This window comes from Microcebus murinus, chromosome 10 (genome assembly GCF_040939455.1).
Source record: "Microcebus murinus isolate Inina chromosome 10, M.murinus_Inina_mat1.0, whole genome shotgun sequence".
Lineage (NCBI taxonomy): Eukaryota > Metazoa > Chordata > Mammalia > Primates > Cheirogaleidae > Microcebus > Microcebus murinus.
Window position 1 is genome coordinate 79,073,303 of NC_134113.1, and position 22,977 is coordinate 79,096,279.

The 22,977-nt window shown below is 40.4% G+C and overlaps 1 protein-coding gene across 5 annotated transcripts in view; it reads left to right on the forward strand.

Annotated features, from left to right (window-relative positions):
- BCAT1 (branched chain amino acid transaminase 1) overlaps nt 1–22,977 on the forward strand; it is a 113,683-nt gene that overhangs the window by 72,981 nt on the left and 17,725 nt on the right. For all 5 annotated transcript variants that reach the window (XM_076007569.1, XM_012739565.2, XM_076007571.1 and 2 more), the window contains exons 6-7: nt 14,707–14,870; nt 20,791–20,933. In XM_076007569.1, the coding sequence (XP_075863684.1) occupies nt 14,707–14,870; nt 20,791–20,933 (307 nt within the window). The remainder of the gene's footprint in view (nt 1–14,706; nt 14,871–20,790; nt 20,934–22,977) is intronic.

Below are 22,977 nucleotides of genomic sequence, written 5' to 3' on the forward strand. Positions count from 1 at the left end.
ATGTCTGTCCAGTCTCTATTTGCGGGTATGATACTCACTTGTGCATATAAAACATTGATTATTCTACAATAGACATGTTTGTGTCAGCCCAGACCCCAATAGTCTAAATCTGTGGAGCCAGGATCAGAACTCTCTCTGAGTTTAACAAACTTTCCAGAGATTTCTTAACCACTTTCAAGAGGATTGCCATCCCAAGCCTTGTTAAGGAATCGAATACATATCTACTAGTTTCTGGTGCTTTATTTTCTCTAGGGATTGCAAGCTGGCACCAAGGTGGAAATATTTATATCTTTGAAAGCTGGGTTTCATCTTAAGAACAAGATGTTGAATTCACTTTCCTGGGCTACAATATGACAGTATAATATTAATAATGTTGTTTCTCACACTCTGTAAGATTCAGTAGCTTCCCTGTCGTAGGGAGTGGTCCTGCCGCCAATCTAATGAGTTTTGTTATATTTACAAAGGGTACTCTGCCTCTTTACATGTTTTGTAATTAACTGACCCTTTGTTTTTAATTATTTTCATAGATATATACCTGTCGTACCAATGTTTTTGTGTAGTTCTTCATAAGATTAATAATTGAATCCGTTACTAAAATCCCTTTAGATTTAGGACTATAATTAGCAGAAGAGTATATTATTGGAACATGTTTAATTAACTATTAATGTATAACTAGTGAGTAGGGATTGCCATTTAAAATTACTAGGCTGGTAGAGAGTGAAAATTAGAAAAAAAAATCTGTAAGGTTTCCATTAGTAAACATAATGCTAAAGCATAACAGTTTGAGCATCCCGAATCTGAAAATCCACTGGGCACAGTGACTTGTGCCTATAATCCCACCTACTTGGGAGGTCAAGGTGGGAGGATCTCTTGAAGCCTTGTGTTTGAGATTGGCTGGGCAACATAGCAAGACCCTGTCTGTAAGACAAAAAAAAAAAAAAAAAAAAATTAGCCAAGCACACTGGTGCACACCTGTAGTCCCAGCTACTCAAGAGGCTGAGGTGGGAGGATCGATAGCTTGAGCCCAGGACTTCGAGGTTGTAGTAAGTTATGACTGCACACTGCATGCCTGCTTGGGTGACAGAGCAAGAGCCTATCTCAAAAAACAAAACAAAAAAAAAACCCCAAAATTCAAAATATGAAAAGCTCCAAAATCTGAAATTTTTTGAGCTCTGACATGATGCTCAAAGGAAATGCTCATCAAAGCATTTTGGATTTTTGGATTTGGGATGCTTAACCCAACAAGTATAATGCAAGTATTCCAAAATTCAGAACACTTCAGTTCCAACCATTTTGGATAAGAGATACTCAACTTGTCATACATAAATATACAAATTAATACATGATAATTACCACCATGAATTGTATAACATTTATGTGGTACACAAGTATTTAAATCCATGTACTTTATTGGACACTATTTTATATAAGCCTCTTCTAAAAAGTTTATAGAGGGTAAAATGATTTATAATACTAAAAGATTTCTCATATTTTAAAAAAAAGGATTGGTATCATTTTAATCAATATCTTCTGAAGTAATTATTTTTTATTTTTTTGAGACAGACTCTCACTCTCTTGCCCGAGCTAGAGTGCCGTAGTGTCAGCCTAGCTCACAGCAACCTCAAACTCCTGGGCTCAAACAATCCTTCTGCCTCAGCCTCCCAAGTAGCAGGGAGTATAGGCATGCACCACCATGCCCGGCTAATTTTTTCTATATATTTTTGGTATATATAGAAAATATATATGGCCAATTAATTTAGTTTTTTAAAAATTTTTATATTTTAAATAATTACTATTTCTTACTATTTTTCTTATTTTTTTACACCAAGTCAAAATGAGTAGCAGCCATAATTTAGTTTTATTTTTAGTAGAGACAGGGTCTCATTCTTGCTCAGGCTGGCTTCGAACTCCTGACCTTGAGTGATCCTCCCGCCTTGGCCTCCCAGAGTGCTAGGATCACATGAAGTAATTATTTATATGTTCTTAAAAGAGAAACTAAAAGCTGGAGGGCTTCAAAATACTGATTATGTATGAATTGGGAATTAAGATAAAATATAAAATCATGATATTTAAATAAAGAGCATTTATGTAAGTGATTTCTAAATTTTCACTTTACTAGACAGGAAGCTAAAATTATATGACTGTCAGGTTCAGGACTGGATATTTAACAACCCTAAACTCACAGAAGCCAGCTTTTGCTGATTTTAAGCCATCTGTTTTATCCAGCCTTGCCCTGTTTAGGGACTCCATGCAGTTACCGTAATATGAGTGCACACACTCGAACACACAGGCCTTTCTTTCCTCAGTGATTCTGTTATATTCTGACCATGGTCACCAGCAGACATAGGCACAACCACGAACTCTGAAATTCCATCTGATCATTGCTCTTAGCCTTCTACTTTTCCAGCAGATTTCAGTCCCATTTCATCCTACTCTCTCCATTCTAGAGGTGGTGGAGTAAGACAGTACTAAATGACATCAGGGCTGAGAATTAATGTCATTGAAAAGGGCCGAGTCCGAAACTAGGGACAGCCCAGCAGACTGTCAGGAGTCAGCCCACCCAGCACCTGTGAGCAGATCCCACCTGTGGCTGTCCCACAGGTCTGCAGGCTACCCGCAGATGTGACTTTTTCAACTGCGCTCAAAGGCAAGCTGACCTTGGCTGACGCAGAAATTGATTAATTCCTCGTATTCAGTTAACGTCATGCTCCTACGTTTCCATTGTCCCTAAATACATTTCTGCAGTTGAGCTCAACTGGAGAGAAGTGATCTGTGTTTGATTAATACCAACACCAGATGCACAGAATACAATTTGAATAATGTAGGGCAACAGTTTAATCATCTCACATAAGCAGTTTCCACATTTGCAACTTCCTTTGTAATCTTTCAGTGTGAAATTTTCATTAGAGCTTGCATTTTAAAATCCTACCATTTTGTGAGTGGGCAGAAGAAAGGCTGGAGATCAGATTGTCAATCCTTGAGGACATGGACATTTCATAGACATTCCTTTCTTTTCCTTTTATCACCTTGTAAAAGCTTAATATTGCACATATGATTTAACCTATAATCATACCAGTTCCCATGAAAAAGGTTCCCTTTATTCACGGCCTCTTTCTATGCTTACACATCTTATCATCTTTTTTTTTAAACAGAGTCTCTCTCTGCCACCCTTTGGTAGAGTGCAGTGGTGTAATCATAGCTCACAGCAACCTCAGCCTCCTGGGCTCAAGCAAGCCTCTTGCCTCAGTCTCCTGAGTAGCTGGGATTGCAGGTCTACTCCACCACGCCTAACTAATTTTTGTATTTTTAGTAGAGATGAGGTCTTGCTCTTGCTTAGGCTGATTTCCAACTCCCGAACTCAAGCAATCCTCCTGCCTAGGCCTCCCAGAGTGCTAGGATTACAGGCGTGAGCCACCACACCCGGCTGACATCTTATCATTTTTTCCCCTTATAATTAGTTTCTATAAACAAAGGATCTGAAAGAACTGAAGGCTAGCTAGCATAGTAGCAATTTATAATCATTAACTTGAGTACTGTCCATACTTGCAGTGCATTCTTTTACAGTCCTGTTCGAGACACACATACACATTCTATTGTTTATAAAGCGATATTCAATTTTATTTGCATAACTCTATTAACATATTTCATATTAACAGCCCCCTTTTAGTGTCTTCAAGCCTCAAGTTTGTTTATAGAAATACAGCTTATTTGCATTGACTGTAGCTAGTATCTGGCCACTCTTACTAATGGGCACCCTCTTGAGGCTGTTCTTGTTCATTTCATCTTGTCATAGGAGACTTTTTTTACTCTAGAATTTTGTTTCATCAGGTTATTAATTATACTCCTCAGTTCGTGGCACTTGCCATCATGGAGCACATAAGATCCCCCTCTCTCTCTCTTTTTTTAATTCCCTTCTATCTTTATTCATCACCCTCATTTCCTCTCCATTGGAAATCACTCTCATGTATTGAGTGAATATTCTTTTGGTTTGTATGTGTTTTTAAGAATCTTTTAAAATAATTTTTAAGAATCATTACTTTGTAGTCCTATAATTTTAATTAATATAAAGAACTTCATCCTATAGATCTCACTGTGTTTCTCCACTTTTCTTTTAGCTCTGTGTTTTTCATGTCTATCAGTGTCACTATGTGTGTATCACATCCATCGTTTTTAACTGCTGTGCAGTTCTCCACGCTGGACATCTTCCTTATGGTGTCCCAGTTCCCTTGCTGGGTTCCCATTCCCTGCTGCCTCCTCTAAGGCTCCAGCGAACAGCTCGAAATTATACAACCCAGGGAATTATTGAAAGCTTGTTATTTCCCGGCAAGAGGCCAACACCGCTCTTACATTTCTAACTCAAGAGATACTGCTGCTTTTCAGGGGTGTCCTGGCTCTCCTTGGTGATGGTCATTCGGTCTGCTCTCATCACCAGCACCTGGCATTGTGAAGCCACCCTGAGTATCAGGCACCATGCTTGGTGCTTTCCATGCACTGACTCTGGTAACAACCCCACAAGTAGGTGCTGCTGCATTATTTCAGGCACAAGGAGACTGAGGCCCAAAGAGGTGAAATAAAAGGGCGTGGGCTCCTAACCTCTGCCTGCAGCATCTCTTATGTGTTGGCCCTTGCTCTGCTTCTGGGGATACTGTGCTGAGCAAAAACTATCTATTGGCTTTCACGGAGCTCAGTATCTGGCAGGGGAGTCAGACTTTCATCATGTAAATCCACTAAGTGAGGATATTGATGGATGTCACTGCTGTGTAGAAATGGGCCCTGGCTCCAGAAGAGTGATTGGTATGGAAACAATTTTGAGGTGGTGAGTAAGTTCTTTCCCATCTTGTTCTAACAGGGCTACTTTCATCTCTATTTTTTTTCCTTCTCTCAACTATATTTGACATATTTACTCCAGGTTTTGTACATTGCATTATATATTTTATAATATATGTATCATATAAATAAACACACATACAATTAAGTGTCAAGTTCAGTTACAGTGCTTCTAAGTTTGTTACTATCTATTTTCACATGCACACTTGTGAATATATTTCGGGGTCTTTAAAAGAGGGATTTTTGGCCGGGCGCGGTGGCTCACGCCTGTAATCCTAGCTCTCTGGGAGGTCGAGGCGGGCAGATTGCTCAAGGTCAGGAGTTCAAAACCAGCCTGAGCAAGAGCGAGACCCCGTCTCTACTATAAATAGAAAGAAATTCATTGGCCAACTGATATGTATATAAAAAAATTAGCCGGGCATGGTGGCGCATGCCTGTAGTCCCAGCTACTCGGGAGGCTGAGGCAGAAGGATCACTCAAGCCCAGGAGTTTGAGGTTGCTGTGAGCTAGGCTGACGCCATGGCACTCACTCTAGCCTGGACAACAAAGCGAGACTCTGTCTCAAAAAAAAAAAAATAAATAAAAATAAAAGAGGGATTTTTGGAGGGGAAAATATCTGGTAAAAAATTCAAATAGTACCAAAGGTATGCAACAGAAAGGAAGATTCCTTCTCACTCTCATTCCAATCCAGGGTTTCACGGTTTCCCTCCTTCCAAGCAATTCCTATTGCCAGTTTTTCTGATAACCTTCCAGAAATATGTATTGATAAACACACACACTCACACATAGGTAAATGTCTTTGTACATTAAGTATTATCTCTTTTATAAAAATAACACCACACCCTGCCCATATGATAACTTTTTGAAGAAATTTTGAATGGAAAACTCAACATGCACAGCATCACCAGTGCCCATAGCCATTGGAAATATCAGCAATATGAACAGCTATTACCAAGTCTGGTAATGACAGCTTTGCCATGACCACTCTCTAGCCAATATGGATTGTTAAAATGCTGAATCCAGATTTCAGATATGTTGAAAGCTTTTTTTTTTTTTTAAAAAAGGGAATATGGTAGTATAATTTATATAACCCATCTCCTATTGATCAACTGTTAAGTTGTTAATGTAACAAATATAAGAACTGTTAACTAGTAAATTGAATAAAATAAGAAAATTAGAGTCTTCAAGATGTAGGCTTTCTTCAAGAAATTTATGTTATATACTTATCTCCTAGTGTGCATGAAGACATTTAAGGATATTTATTGCAGCTTACACAATTTGAGTTTAAGTTTGAAAGGAAAGATGTCAAGTTTACCTTTCAGGCCATACCAACTAGATAGTAACCATTTATTGGGATGAGGAAGAATGAGGAAAAGGGTTTGTTTGTTTATTGGAGTGATATGGATAAAATCCAGAGTTTGGGATTTGATTATTTAAGCCAGTGTTTTCTTACAGGTACTGTAGTTACATATGCAAGTCTATTATTCTGGGGAGAGTTTAGAATTTAAGTGATATAGTCTAATTTTTAGCATAAAAAACTTTAAAGCCAAGAGTCTGGATCGAGTCTTTTTTTTTTTTTTTTTTTTTTTTAGTCAGGGTCTCACTCTGTTGCCTGGGCTATAGTGCAGTGGCATCACAGCAACCTCAAACTCCTGGGCTCAAGCAATCCTCCTGCTTCAGCCTCCGAAGTAACTGGAACTACAGGCGTGTACCACTGCACCCATCTAGTTTTTGTAGAGATGGAGTCTCACTGTGTTCCCCAGGCTGGTCTCTAAGTCCTGGGCTCAAGCTGATCCTCTCACCTCAGCTTCCCAAAGTGCCAGGATTACAGGCGTGAGCCACCTCACTCAGCCTTGGATGAGGTCTTTAAGGGAAGAACTGTAGACAGAGATGGAAGAAGGCAAGGACTAAGCCCCCAAGCCAGGCCAACTTTCAGACAAAAGGGAGAAGAAGAGGAATTAGTGAAGGAGTCTGAGAAGTAGCAGCCTGTAAAACAGAAAGAAAAGCAAGAGAAGCTTGGTATGCTGGAAGCCAAGCGAGCATGAAGGCAGTGAGCAACTCTGGCAAATCCTGCTCCTAGGACCAGAGATTAGTTCTGAGAATTAACTGTTGCATTTGGCAACACAGAGGTCCTCGGTGATCTTGATTAAGCATTTTTCATTAGGGTGATGGTGGGGTTGACATGTTTGGGATTCAAGAGAGAATGAATGGAGAGGAAGTTAGGGTGGGTTTGTACACATCTTATGAGGAATTCTGTTGCACAGTGGAGCGGAACTGCCTACCCGGAGAAGGATATGGGGTTAGGGAATGTGTGATATTATGGCATGTTTCTAAGCTGATGGAAATTACCCAGAAGAAAGGGAAGACTGATTGTTAAAATATTCTAAAGATTTTCAAACTTCTGAGGGTGACTGTGTAGGCGGGCAGGGACATGTGACTAAATGGAGGGACAGCCGATACTGCCCTTGCCCTGTCTAGCTTGCAGTTTCTCACACACGCAGTTTCATTGACACCAGTGTCATTGTGTGCATGCCTCATTACCTGACTCGGTATCCTCCTCCTCACCTTCTCACCTGGGGCTGGACTCGCCCCTGTTGGGCACACCTTCACTGGAGGTGTTAGTTAGCACCCTGTGTTGGCCTTATTTGTCTTTCTGTTCCAGGCCCAGCATGATGCCTGGCCCAGTCAGTTGAACCAAACCAGATGGAATCACAAGGTCAAAGTCAGGAACCAGTTAGGAGATACTGGTTTTGAGGTCATTCCTGGTGCATTGGAAACCATCCTGTGGCATTTTTCTGTCACCTAGAGAAGGCACTGGCAAACTTTTTCTGTAATGGTCCTATAGTCAATATTTTTGGCTTTGTGGGTCATATAGCTACCCCACTCTGTCTTTGTAGTGCAAACTCAGCAATAGACAACTCATAGATGAACTAGCATGTTCCTATAAAACTGAAAAAACAGCAGGCTGAAGTTCACTCACTCCTGATCCACAGTCACTTCAGAAAGGGAAATGAAGCAGGGCTATTCAAAGGGTGACTTGTTCTAGCCCCTTCTAAGTACTTCCTTATCAAGTATTCTTGACCACTTCTTTAATAATCTGTGCTAAAATTTCTGTTTAGGATTGATTCCAAATTTACCAGTTTTACCTGTATTTCTCAGATCACTGGTATAATAGTCCTTGTTTTTTTCCTCAAATTCCTATTCTCCCCAATCCCAACAATGAGTGTTACCTGTAGTTCAATGGTCATGTTTACAATCATCTCAGTGCTCCGTGTATTGGTACATATGGAATTTATTTACCACTATCACTATTAGCGATTATTACTCTGGAAACAGTAACAATTGCTTTTTGTTAAGTGCATGAAAAAAGATTAGGCCCAGTGCTCTCTCCACATATTATCTAATTTAATCCTTATATTAACACTGTGGGTAGTCACTGTCACTTCTTTTACAGTGGAAAAGTTAGATAAGACTAAGTGTTCTTTTTTGTTTGTTTGTTTGTTTTTGTTTTTTTTTTTTTGAGACAGAGTCTCGCTTTGTTGCCCAGGCTAGAGTGAGTGCCATGGCATCAGCCTAGCTCACAGCAACCTCAATCTCCGGGCTCAAGCAATCCTGCTGCCTCAGCCTCCCGAGTAGCTGGGACTACAGGCATGCACCACCACGCCCGGCTATATTTTTCTATATATATTAGTTGGCCAATGAATTTCTTTCTATTTATAGTAGAGACGGGGTCTCGCTCTTGCTCAGGCTGGTTTCGAACTCCTGACCTGGAGCAATCCGCCCGCCTCGGCCTCCCAGAGAGCTAGGATTACAGGCGTGAGCCACCGCGCCCGGCCTAAGACTAAGTGTTCTTTTAGTCTTTTCCACCTTGCCTTTTGTTTTCTCTTAACTGTTCTTTTAAATTTTAAGATCATTTTTATTTAAACACTAAAAAGAGTTGGTTGCTCAGCAATCTTTTTGTCAAGTGTTAAAATTATATTATCTTTCTCTTTGAACAGGGCTGAGAAACAAACCCAGATCTATCCCTTACGTCTTTTATAGCAAGTTTCAGAAGATTCTGGACTTCACCTTCCCTAGTAGTAGGTTTTCAGTGCCTACATGTTAATTACCTGCTAATGTAGAGTCCAGCACTAAAAGTAATCAGGCAGGGCCAGGCGTGGTGGCTCATGCTTGTAATCCTAGCTCTCTGGGAGGCCGAGGCGGGTGGATTGCTCGAGGTCAGGAGTTCAAAACCAGCCTGAGCAAGAGCGAGACCCTGTCTCTACTATAAAAATAGAAAGAAATTAATTGGCCAACTTATATATATAGAAAAACTTAGCCGGGCATGGTGGTGGTGCATGCCTGTAGTCCCAGCTACTTGGGAGGCTGAGGCAGGAGGATTGCTTGAGCCCAGGAGTTTGAGGTTGCTGTGAGCTAGGCTGACGCCATGGCACTCACTCCAGCCTGGGCAACAAAGTGAGACTCTGTCTCAAAAAAATAAAAATAAAATAAAATAAATAAAAGCAATCAGGCAGGAGGCGAACATTTTTCTCTAGGGTGTCAGCGCCACACATTAGGATTAGCATCAGATTTTTTTAATCAAAATAATTCAAGTATAGTAGAGAGTCATCTGGGTTGTTTTCACAGCCCTTTTCTATAAACAGTATGTTATTAAGATGGACAGTTCATTCACAATTTTTTTTAAATTTTTAAAAATTTTTTTGAGACTTAGTCTTGCTCTATTGCCTGGGCTAGAGTGCCATGGCATCAGCCTAGCTCACAGCAACCTCAAACTCCTGGGCTTAAGCAATCCTCCTGCCTCAGACTCCTGAGTAGCTGGGACTACAGGCATGCACCACCATGCCTGGCTAATTTTTCTATATACATTTTTAGTTGGCCAGCTAATTTCTTCCTACTTTTTTAGCTGAGACAGGGGTCTCACTTTTGCTCAGGCTGGTCTCAACTCCTGAGCTCAAATGATCGCCTGCCTGGGCCTCCCAGAGTGCTAGGGTTACAGGCGTGAGCCGCCCATGCCTGACCTGATTCACAAATTTAGTAAACACTTGGTATAAATTACATAGGATGCTCTGTGTGGAGGACAGAGATGACCTTGCACTTCACAGAGTTTCCAGTGCAGCAGGAGACAAAGAAATAAGTAGATGTAAAAAAAAAAAAAAAAAAGGTAATAGTTTTAAACTTGAAGTGCAGGCAGGATACTATGATAGCACGTAACACAAGCACCCAGCCTGCTCCTGGTTGGAGCTCCTGGTCTAAGGAGCTCATTTCCTGAAGTGACACTTAAATGACATTTAAATTGAGATTGAAGGGTTTGCATTGCTTAGGAGAAAGGTGGGGGCTGTCTCAGTGGGTTCAGGGGCTTCCATACCAGAACGCTACAGACTGGGCACCTCAACAACAGATATTTATTTTCTCACTGTTCTGGTGGCTGGAAGTCCAAGCTCCAGGTGCCAGCCAGCAGGGCTGGTCTCTGGTAAGGCCACTCTCCCTGGCTTATCCAAAGCCACCTGCTTACTTACTGTGTCTTCACTGGGCCTTTCCTCTGGGTAGAGGGAAAGATCTCTGGTGTCTTTTCCTTTTACAAGGACAGAAGTCCTCCTGGATTATGGCCCCACCCTCATGACCTCATTAAACCTTAATTACCTCCTTAAAGGACCTGCCTCCAAATATAGTCGCATTGGGGGTTAGGGCTTCAACATATGAATTGTAGGGGATGCAATTCAGTCCGTAGCAGTTGGGGGAGATCAAAAGGAGGGTGTTCCAGGGAGGGGAGGGTAGTACAGGAAGGCACATGGAGGTGGGAGAGTGAGGAGGAATCGGCAGGGCTCAGTATGGTTTGGGGGTGTTGAGGGGTGCAGGTGAAGGTTGAGAATGAAGGCTGGCACCACTTGGAACTCTCCTCAGGTCGGGAGATCTTGGGTACTTCATTAATCTTCTTTAAAGGTTTTGTATAGTATCAAATAACTCTGGATTAAGAGAAGGATATCTAGAGCTTAATAACTGTGAAACTTTGTGCAAACCATTTGTTTTGAGCCTCAGTTTCTCCAACCTAAAAATAGGAATTATAACTCTTCCTGGATTGTTCTATGAGATAATGATTATGAAATATCTTGGAAGCCAAAAAAAGCAATGTGTGATATTGAAGGTTATTATTTTTTTAATCTTTTACCAAACCAGCTACAATAGTTTTCTCTATACAGATGCTGTATGAATTTGGTGTTCCTTCCTTTGGGACCCTCAGAACATTCAGGGCCCTGGGTGGACCACTGGCTCTCTCCCATCCAGCACTCCTCATTCTATTCTTCTTCATTATTTTCTCCTTTAACAATTTAATCTTCTTTTTCAAGAACCAGCAGGATTAAAAAAAAAAAAATCAGGCTCCTCTTTGGATTAAAAAAAAATTATACTGATTTTTGAAAAATTCTTCTGTCGTTCTCAATTACCTTATTTCTTCTGTCTGTCACTCGCCTTGTCTAGGCAGAGCTATGCTCAAGCCCACACATGCCACTGAGCTTCTCTGCCTTCCAGGCCAAAACATAGACAAATAGTTCTTTTCTCAGCTCACAGAGCTCTTTCCTGCCACCACTCAAAGAACCTTTGAAATTCTGCCTTTAGATAAAGTAATCTCCGGCTGACCCAGAAGGAAGTGGTAATTTTTACTGTGAATATATCTTTATTTTCCATCACACCCAAGTGTCTTGTCCTTCTGTGCAGTGTACATGTTTAATACCATTGTATATGCATTAGTCATTTATTTGTGAGGAATAGACTATGAAGTAAGACGTCTTTCTTTTCTTTCTTTCTTTCTTTTTTTTTTGAGACACTGTTGAGCTCTGGTGTGCAGTGGCATCGTCACAGCTCACTGCAACCTGGAACTCCTGGGCTCACGCAATCCTCCTGCCTCAGCCTCCCAAGTAGCTGGGACTATCGGTGTACGCCATCACCACGCCTGGTTAAGTTTTCTGTTTTTTGTAGGGATGGAGTCTTGCTATGTTGCTCAGGCTGGTCTCGAACTCCTGGCCTCAAGAGATCCTCCTGCTTCTGTCTAGTGCTAGGATTACAGGCATGAGCCACTGTGCCCGGCCCATGTTTTCTCTTTATTTATGTGTCTTTTGTTTAATCAGAAGCCTGACCAATCATAGAATTTTGTTTAGTCATTTGATTAATATTATGTAATAAAGTACACTTAACAGCAGCACGGAATTTACACTGCTTTGCAGGATAGAAGGGAGAATTAAAGGAACAAATAATGGTTCTCGAAGATAGAAACAGACCCCTTCCTCAAGCTCCCCTTCCTCACATCTAGAGTTAAATTTTATTCTCAGTGTGGAAGCCATGTGTGATCATTTTCAGTAAAGCCACAGAGTATTTTTCATGAAAGGACAGTTAGTATAAACAATCATTTAAGGATGAAGATGACTAGGCTGTGATCAACCCCAGTACTTGGAGTACTTGTAAAACATGAGTTGACTTCGATTAAATTTCACAAAATTTTAGTACACATAAATGTATTTTCTCTCAGCATTGAAAAAATTAAAAATTATAGTCTATAATTTACCTGCTTGCTAAGAATAAGAATATTGCTTGGAGATTTATGGAGTTTTTTTTCTAGAAATCCATTTAATACATACAATTAATCCCCCTGTTTTCTATCTGTGATCTGTATACTACCACCTAGTGGAATAAATGCAAGTTTACCTGTCAGTTAAAATCAGGAAAAGGAAATGAACAAGGTGAAATTTAACTGGGGAAGAAATTTCCATGATGAGTTTTTGTTATTCCTTTTAGTGAAGTGTAGCTTGCATAAGATACATGAGTTCTGAGTGGGAGAAGTCCCAGGCATTCATGTGATAGCTGATAAAATGTTATTAGCTTGTCCACAAATAAACTATTCTATTCAGAAACTTAGAAGCTAGGTCAATTATTGAAAGTATGCTGGCATATTATAACTCAAAATTATGTTGAGAGAGGCTTCTCTTAATTCCTCATTACTATGGTTTGTAAAAAAATCTAAAATGTTAAGCTTCAAAGCATCCATGAAATAAAGGCATCCTTGTACTTTCTTAATGGATAGGTAAGTAAAAATGCAGACATAAAATAGTCAGGTTTTATCAAAGCTGGGAAGAATGACGGATAAATACATTATGCTGAGGTTTTCCCTCCTAAACAATGAAAACAGAAAAGGCAAAGGAAGCTTTCAGGCTCTTGAGCCTTTATTGGGAGGGTAGTCCTCCCTTTAATCTCTTCAGCCCCCATTATAGAACAGACACAAGCAAGCAAGGAACCAAAACCTGTTGTGGCTTGCTAGTGAATTTCTCTAACGTGGCTATCCATTATCGATTACTCTGTGGCCAGCCAAGCCCTTTGGTCCTTAAGTTCAGTGGAATGCTAACAGAATTTCCTAAGGGCATGCATTTCAGATGGCATCGGTGTGCACATGTGCAAACACTTTTTTTTAATGCCCATGAATATTTTACTACCTGATTTTTGATTATCTGAGTGTTGAGCAGTGGGCGAGGGGACTTGGTGGAGGGGAGGTATCATTGAAGTTCAGATAAAAATATCCCAAAGTGCACTTTCAGTCTGTTTTAAGAAACATTACAAAGCCATAAAATCAGCTGGAATTGAGTCTTCTCTTCTTTTACTCTCATTCTTTGCACAACAGTCACCCACCCCATCCAGGCGGACTAGGCTGCAGTTTTGGGATTTAGACAGGAGTGGTTTATATTCCAAGACTCTTAACCTAATAGTCCTGCCTTGTTACTTCCTGAGGTCTTGAATTGCAGAGGATAACCTGGTGACCCTTTTTGCCTTTGTAATACCCTCAAACCTTTGAGTCTCTCGATTTTCTTCCTTTAATAAACAGTGGCCCCTAATTCCTTGTAACTTCCTTTTGTGCTACAGGAATTTGTATGGTTTTATATTGTTGGTTTCTTTCCAGTGTTTGTGGGAAAGGCTGCCTTTTGGCTTTGCTGTTTCTGAGTCAATTGTCCCCTGCCCTTTTGATGGCATTTATCCTGTCTGGTTTCTTTCCTTCTAGTGGAGCAACACTCTTGCTACCTGCTTTGGGCAGGTGTGGTAATAGCACACTACTCAGCACCCCCACCTGCTGGAGGCCCTGCCATGTCCCGAAGCAGTCACTGGGCTGTGAAAAAGAAGGGCACATTACTGAAGCAAATAAATATATTTTACCCCCAAGACTAAAACCACTTCTGGGTTTTCAATTCCCAATCCATGCAACCTTGAAAGTTGTTACATAGCTAGTTGTTAAAACCATGTTTCTGGCCGGGCGCGGTGGCTCACGCCTGTAATCCTAGCACCCTGGGAGGCCGAGGCGGGCGGATTGCTCAAGGTCAGGAGTTCAAAACCAGCCTGAGCAAGAGCGAGACCCCGTCTCTACTATAAAAAATAGAAAGAAATTAATTGGCCAACTAATATATATATATACATATATATATATCAGCTGGGCATGGTGGTTCGTGCCTGTAGTCCCAGCTACTCGGGAGGCTGAGGCAGCAGGATTGCTTGAGCCCAGGAGCTTGAGGTTGCTGTGAGCTAAGCTGACGCCACGGCACTCACTCTAGCCTGGGCAACAAAGCGAGACTCTGTCTCAAAACAAAAACAAAAAAAAACCATGTTTCTCATCCAAAATCCCACTGACACAAAGAAATTGACAAATTTGCTTTTCCTCTAAAATCATAGAAGGCAAAGCAAAATGAAAATTAAGGACTCCGTTCTCAGTATTTTCTTCTTAGAACACATCAGGCTTTGTGTAACTCGACTTTAGAAGTAATAGCTCCTGTCATTAGTCGGATCTACTCGGGACTTTGGGCTTGGTGCCTGTGTTTGAAGTTACAGTCGTGTGCTTCTACTTGATTGCAGCCTTCTCTTGGAGTCAAGAAGCCTAGCAAAGCCCTGCTCTTTGTAATCCTGAGCCCAGTGGGACCTTATTTTTCAAGTGGAACCTTTAATCCGGTGTCCCTGTGGGCCAATCCGAAGTATGTAAGAGCCTGGAAAGGTGGAACTGGAGACTGCAAGGTGGGAGGGTAAGTAAATCTGTATCTCTGTCTAAAGGAAAGAGCCCTTCACGACCATTGTTACTGCCATTTTGCTTCCATACAAATAAATAATATTCCCACTTTAATGCTTATTTTGTTTCCTGTTTAGTTGTCACTTTTAAATGTGTTAGTTGTTTAAAGGATAGCCTGCGGTCCTGCATAAGGGAGAAATATTAGATGCAATACATAGACAACAACCAAAGTAAGCAACTCGAATAGGAATCAAATCAGTGCTTTCAAATGAACTGCCCCTGGGCACTGGTCCTCTGGCTGCAGGCTGGTGGTTGGCATTAAAGAGCATCTGGTCCTGGGACCCAGGCTCTCGGTTGGCTCCAGGGAGTCCTGTCTGGGGAAGGTGCCCGCTTCATTGAAGTGCTGTCTTCATTGCCACAGATTGTAGCCACACCTGCTGCCAACTGGCCGAGGGACAGCCCTGCTTTCGCTCTGTCAGGCTGGTCTCATAGGCCATATGTAGCTGGCAGGAAATAAAAGAGCATTTGAAAAGTGTTGGACAATTTCAGGGGTGGACTTGGCCATGAATTGGGAATGCCCTGTGGGTGAACAAGAATAACTGGATTAAGCAGCGTGGGTTCTTCCTTTGTCTGCATCAAGTGGCGCTGTGCATCATAGACCCGGGGCAGCCGCAGTTCTGGGCAGTGGCTCCGTGACAACCTTGTGGGCCCTGGTGCAACACGTAGATTCAAGAAGTGGGGGGACTTGAAGGGCATGCTGCTGGGATAGTAAAGAGACAGTGACAGCTAGCTTTGACCCTTATATGGCAATCCTATATTTCCTCCCCCCAACCTTCCAACAGAAATAAAGAATGGTAGCCAGGCGCAGTGGCATGTGAGTATAATCCCAGCCACTCCGGAGGCTGGGGCAGGAGGATCCCTTTAGCCCAGGAGTTTAGTCTAGCCTGAGAAATGTAGCAACTCCCATCTCTCATTAAAAAAAAAAAAAAAAAATTATAAAATTCATCCCTGTGGGCAACTTTATCACCTGCATTTTCTCAATGAGTAGAGAAATCCTAATGGGATCCATTAATTTAGGAAATCTATTTTCCTCCTGGCTTAGAGCATTCCTTCCTTTATCCTGGGCTAGCCAGGTTGAAAACTCCTTTTGTTTAATCTCTTGCTTTCTTTTTTTTTTTTTTTACTTGTTCAGACTTCTTCACTGAGCATATGCACCACTGAATACCATATATACTACTTTGTTAAAGCTTCTCTTAGGGTGCACATTACAGTAAGTTAACAATCTTGATAAGGAAAACGTTTCCTCTTTTTAAATCTTGCTCTCTAGCTCCCCCTACCTGTCTAGGGAAAAGATAACATGGGGACACAGAAATTGCAGGGAAATCCTTATTAACTGCTATTTGGGCAACTTGTTATTTATTGTGTAAAGGATGATATGATGCAGTATCACAGACTACGTGATCACTGTAGTCGAATTAAAAATTAATGCTTTCGGTACAACACAGATTAAACCCTAAAACTATAGACACGTGTGCCACAGTAATGCAAGATAATGATAATAGGAGAAATTGGGAGGGTAATCAAGAAGGGATATAATATGGGAATTCTCTGCATTTTTTGCTCAGTTTTTCTGTGAATCTAAAAGTGCTTTAAAAAAAGAGAATCATTATAGAAAAGTGAATTCTTTGACTCATTAGGCCTCTTAGGATAGGAAGAAACTTGGGAAGAGCATATTGGAGTTCCTAAATTGAAATAAAGATTGCAAGAGGAAAGGCAGAACCAAAAGGGTGAACTTTTAACCTATATGCCTATTGTTTCCAAGAAGTTCTAAAGCTTTCTCTACTCCTATGCTTCCAACCTGGAGAAGTACAAGGAGAACCAATGATTCTGCATTTAGCATCATCCTATTTAGGTGGCAAACACGTTTGGACGTTAGAATTGCGTATTATTATGTCTTCTCTAAACTTAATTCAGTCAACGATTATCCTTTGATCCATTTTTAGGACCCTTGTAGCCAATTGGCATTAGTAAATAGCTTGATTCTCATAACGCATAAGCTCAAGAACTTTCTGCTCTCTTAATGAATCTGAGGGAGAGAAGCTTTAAGAAAAAATTCTAAGATTATTCTACTATTTTCAAGCCAGTGAAGATAGCATTATTGTCTTATTTCTAAATATATGTGAGATAAGCCATACAATTGTGCACAGCTGAAGGAGAGTTCTAGCACGATGGGCCTCACTTTGGTTACAAACCAAGATCACCTGGGAGCATCGCCAAACCCTGATGCCTGGTTCCCACCTCCAGATACTCTGGTTAATTTGGTCTGGGCCATAGACTGAGTATCAGGATCTTTTACCATGAAATGAAACTGGAGAAGCACTGAGTTAGAGGAAGGTCTCTTTTCATCACAGGGACGTCTGTAGTCCCAGGAAAGTTCTTACTTAATTTGGGATGAATCAGGTGCTCACACATGTTCTCTCTCTCTCTCACACACACACACACACACACACACACACACACAATTATCTTTCTCTGTTTTTTTCTTTTTTCCTTATACTCTCATGCTGTAAGAGTGCAGGCTTTATTATTATTATTTTTTTTCTCCTTTTTGAGACTCTTTTAGACAGAGTCTCACTTTGTTGCCCGGGCTAGAGTGCCATGGTGTCAGCCTAGCTCACAGCAACCTCAAACTCCTGGGCTCAAGGAATCCTCCTGCCTCAGCCTCCCGAGTAGCTGGGGCTACAGGCATGCGCCACCATGCCTGGCTAAATTTTTTCCTATATATTTTTAGTTGGCCAATTAATTTCTTTCTATTTTTAGTCTCGATCTTGCTCAGGCTGGTTTCGAGCTCCTGACCTCGAGCAATCCGCCCGCCTCGGCTTCCCAGAGTGCTAGGATTACAGGCGTGAGCCACCGTGCCCGGCCAAGAGTGCGGGATTTAAAGTCAGAAAGACCCGACTTTAAAACCTCACCGCCACAGTGGTGGATGCATGTCATTATACACTTGTCTCAACTCATGCAATGTACAATAGCAGGAGCGAACCCTGTTGTAAACTATATGAAGTATCCGAGTAGGTTCATCAGTTGTAGCAGATGGAGCACTCTGGTGTGGGGCAGTGGTAATCGCGGAGGCTGCGCATTTGTTGGAGTCAGGGGTGTATGGGAAAATCTCTCGTACCCTCCTCTCAATTTTGCTGTGAACCTTAAAACTGCCCTATAAAATACTAAAATCTTTAAATGAAACAAATAGGCTGGCCCGATGGTAGTGGGTTATCAGAACTTATTAACATTAGTGTCACTTAAAAGTTGGTATTCAACCCTCCCACTGCTAAATTTGGCTAAAAAAAAAAAAAAAAAAAACTCAAACAAACCAACCTAATTACCTTGGGCATGTTACTTAACTGCTCTAAGTATCAGTTTCCCCATTTATAAAATCAAGGCAATAATACCTACTTCTGTGGGTTGAGGTGATATAAAGTGTTTAGGACAGTGTTTAGCCTATACAAAGCTCTCAGCAAATGCACTATTATAACCTAGTGGTTAAAAGCTTGAGCTTAGGAGTCAGAGATATCTGGGAGTCACATTTATTATCTGTGTGATTATATACAATTGCATCGTCTCTTCCTCCAAGTCCTCAAAAGTAAAGTCCAGGGTTATTTTAAGATGATTCAATGAAATAATAATGTGGTTAAGAGCTTCCTGGCAGGTGCAAGTTAAATATCCCGTATGTGAAATGCTTGGGACCAGAAGTGTTTTGGATTTTGGATATTTTGGGGAATATTTCCAGCATCTCTAACCTGAAAATCCAAACTCTGCAATGCTCCAGTGACTTTTGGCGGCACATTGGCATTCAAAAAGTTTCAGATTTTGAAGCATTTTGGATTTCCATTTTCAGATTAGGGATTCGCTACCTGTAGTAACCTCTTAAACAGTAGTTGATATTATGAGGGTTTTTCACTTTCTTATCTCCTGGACTCTCTTTATCTTAGAAGAAATTTGGATTTTACATAATAGAATTTACTCTTTTGGAGGGAAGTATTTAATATCTCTGTTCTTCCAGCTGTTTATTCTATTCAAAACTATATTGAGGCCGGGTGTAGTGGCTCACGCCTGTAATCCTAGCACTCTGGGAGGCCGAGGTGGGCAGATTGCTCAAGGTCAGGAGTTCGAAACCAGCCTGAGCAAGAGTGAAACCCCCATCTCTACTATAAATAGAAAGTAATTAATTGGCCAACTAATATATATAGAAAAAAATCAGCCAGGCATGGTGGCGCATGCCTGTAGTCCCAGCTACTTGGGAGGCTGAGGCAGGAGGATTGCTTGAGCCCAGGAGTTGGAGGTTGCTGTGAGCTAGGCTGACGCCACGGCACTCACTCTAGCCTGGGCAACAAAGCGAGACTCTGTCTCAAAAAAAAAAAAAAAAAACAACTATATTGAAATTTTTCTGTGTAGGCAGTTTTCCCACTTTTTCATTTTCTTTCTTTCCTCCAAGAACATGTGTTTTTCTTCTGAATATTGGCTGCACATGGGAGGGGACCCAGCCATTGCCCATGCTATCAATTATCCTGTGGACTTAGTAATACAGTTCACAACTGTGAGAAAATTTGTTTGGAAGAATAAAGACCATCTATAGTATATGATGATATATCAATCAATCAATTAAACATGTAACATAAAAAGCCCCTTTCTTTTCAATGCATTGAAAGAGTTGAGGTCTTTAATTCTCTTTCCCTGCCCAGGTGTGTCATTGACCCTGAAGAGCCATGGTTTCAACTCAGGCACACTCTCAAAAGTGTGTGTGTGTGTGTGTGTGTGTGTGTTTAGAAGCTTCTTTGAAAGGCTAGGCATTCATATTGTAAGAATTCACTATGCTTTTTTGATAGTGATAATATACTCCATAATTATCCCATATAAGCCTGAAAGATAATAAATTAAAAATACTACTAAGCTAAATTGTCAGTCCAAGAAGATGCGCTGTGTCCTTTTCATTGTAAATAACCTGGGATGAATAGCACAGGCAGAGAAAGACGAAATTTGGACATACTTTTTTGGGTGAAAATCAGGAATTTTAATATTTATCCTACTTTGGGGGGGAAATTTAAGCATTGGGCATTAGATGCTCCTTGGATATGTTGTAACAGAAGGCCTTAGGTAAGGGAGCACAGATGTGGTGCTCTTCTACTTAACACGTTAACTGCCATGAGAGTTGTATTTAACTCACTGCCATTTTGAGCCCAGGGCTGTGTGAAGCATATATCAAATCTCGTTGATGTTCCTATTGTTACAATCAGTATTAACAATTCTAAAAAGGTGGATTAAATGAATAGAAGTCAGTAAATTTTGTTTTTCTATTTATGTTTATCTTTGAATTACACTTGAAGTTTTTTTTTAATTCTATTTTTGTAATTTAAACAGTGACACCAAGGAAAATTTCTGATTTTTTTTTTTTTTGTGTGTGTGTGTGTGTGTGTGTGGCAGTCAATGTGTTAAATTGCTGTGACTTGATAGCAGTTACTTCTCTAGGCCTCAGTTTCTCCTGTGGACAATGGGAATAATGATAGTGCCTACCTCCTAGTATGAGTATGAGGTTTAAATGAAGTAATTTGTGTAAAATTGCTTGGTGTGTGGAAAAATATTCAATAACTTTTAACTGTTCTCACTAAACTTGGCTGTTCACCTGTGTTCTCCTATCAGTACTTTTCCAGTTAGGATTGCAAGGTTTCCCTTTGTTCTCTCTCAGATGAATACAGTTAGATTATTTAGGTTCTCTAAGGAATTTTCCTTTACTGTCATGCAGTTAATGAGAGAATGTGTGTATCTTAAGAGCACGGTAGGTTGCCTACATCTCCAGGTAGGCTTTAGGCTGTGAGAGTGTGGAAGGTGAAGCGTGGGGATGAAGTATGTTCCTAATCAGAGTGTTTCCTCTTTCTTAAAAGGAATTACGGCTCATCGCTTTTTGCCCAATGTGAAGCCATGGACAACGGCTGCCAGCAGGTTCTGTGGCTCTATGGAGAGGATAATCAGCTAACCGAAGTCGGGACTATGAATCTTTTTCTTTACTGGATAAATGAAGATGGAGGTAATCACTCAGATTTCAGCTCTGTGCTGTTTCTCGAGCCTTTCCAGTGGGACAGGAAAGATAAGAACTGGAGACTTAGAACAAGGGAGGAGTAGGTAGCTCAGTTCTGAAGGCTGAGGACTGCTGTGCTCTGGTTAAGTAGATGTGAGTTTCAGCTTGCTTGTTGAAGGGTTTTGTCTTGCTTGTTGTTTTTGGTTTTGGGCTCTAGATGTACTGATTATTGAGATATCAAATTAAGGGATTTAAGTCATCACAATTGGAAGATTCGCTGCCTTATCCCTTTAGCAGTTCCCTAACATTTTTCTTGTCTGAACACCTTGCACTGGGAGATAGGCCTCAGATCCAGTAAATGCTCATTCACCGTATACTGTGTATACAATTCTATCATAATAAATGCAGTCTACTGATTCTGTAAGGAATTTAGAGCACTTTCTTGCTGTAATTCTTTAGCAATTGTTACCCTTTCTCTATATTTTGATACACATATCAGAAGCCCTCCAGATTGACTCTGGAACTCAATTTTATTACAAAGAACACCATTTTGAAGAAATGATTGTATCTTGGGATTGTACCTAGATCCTGATTCATTTGAGACTATTACTATATGTCCACTATAGAAATCAGTACTTCTCTTCTACCTCTAATATCCTGAATTCTCATTACTTTTCTTTGCTATTCTTGTGTTTATTAGTTGGCAGATGCAGTGAAGTGTTGAAAATGTGTATGTTATTGAATTAAATGGCCAGTAGTGGGGGGAAAACAGATATGTATTATTATTTTCCATTAGAATTTTGATAATCATGCCAAATTTAGAAATGTACTTTTAGTCTTGTTTATGCTCTTAGGTTCTTCTTTTTAGAGTACTGAGCATAGAGACTAGAAATATACAATAATGTTTTCAAATACTTGGGAAGTCTCGGTATTTAGTTTCAATTGAATTTTTTTAAGTGAAAATTTCATTTTAAAGCAGCCATGGTAGCCTCTGTTGTTCTTATGTTATTTGGCTACAAAAAGAGGAAAATGGTGATTCAGATGTGGCTGAATTCAGAGCTATGTACTAATTTTAGTATTAGTTGCAGAGACAAACAAGACAAGCCTTAAATTCTGAGTAGAGTAAACAGAAGGTGTGGTGAGTACACCTTGTCCTGACTTTGACCATTGGTAATCCTTGGTGTATGAAAAGCCAAATATAGATCATGCTCATTCTTCCATTCCTGCTGTTTGTACTTAGCACTGTTTGAAAACAAAATTTATACTGGAATATTTGTGATTTCTAAATTTGGGTTATTATGTATGACATATAATAAAAACCATGCCAGGCAGATGATAGCTGATGTTGAACTTTGCACTTAGAAGATAATAGATTGGTTAAACTCTTCTTTCCCCCCCTGCCCACTCCTACCCCCACCCCCACACTTCTGCCAAAAACCCCACACAACCCCAAACAAAAACAATTACATCATACAGAAGTAGTACCATCATTATTTTTATGGATGGGAGACGACAGTTTTTAAGCACAGTCTGAATCAGAGCTACGTGATTTAACTAGAAACACCAGAAACTGTCCTGGTGAAAATTTGTCCCCCATCGAGACAGTAATCACGGAACATTTCCACCACAGCTTTTAAAGGTCAAAACAGAAATGAATGAATTTGTCTTCTCTGCCTTTTGCAAAATATGCAAGACCTTAAGAGTTACTGTTCAGATTATGATTGCCCAAGATAACTTTAGTTTTAATGTGCTCCTTCAATTTGGGGGACTGTTCACCTAACAGATCAAATACATTTTGAAATAAGGAGAAAGGAAATGGTTAAATGTTTGAATAATGTTATAAGAGAAATAACAGGACATGAGGGCTAACCTTTATGCTAAAAAAAAGACCTTGAAGCAACTGTGTAGTAATTTTGATTCATATCATGTGGCTTTAGGGAAACATAAAGAGTCGTAAGTTGGAAATCAGCAAAATATTTATTTTTCACAAACTTTACTGATAGGAGGCATAAGCAGAGTTCTTTCAGTAACCACCTGCCATCTTTCCATGGGC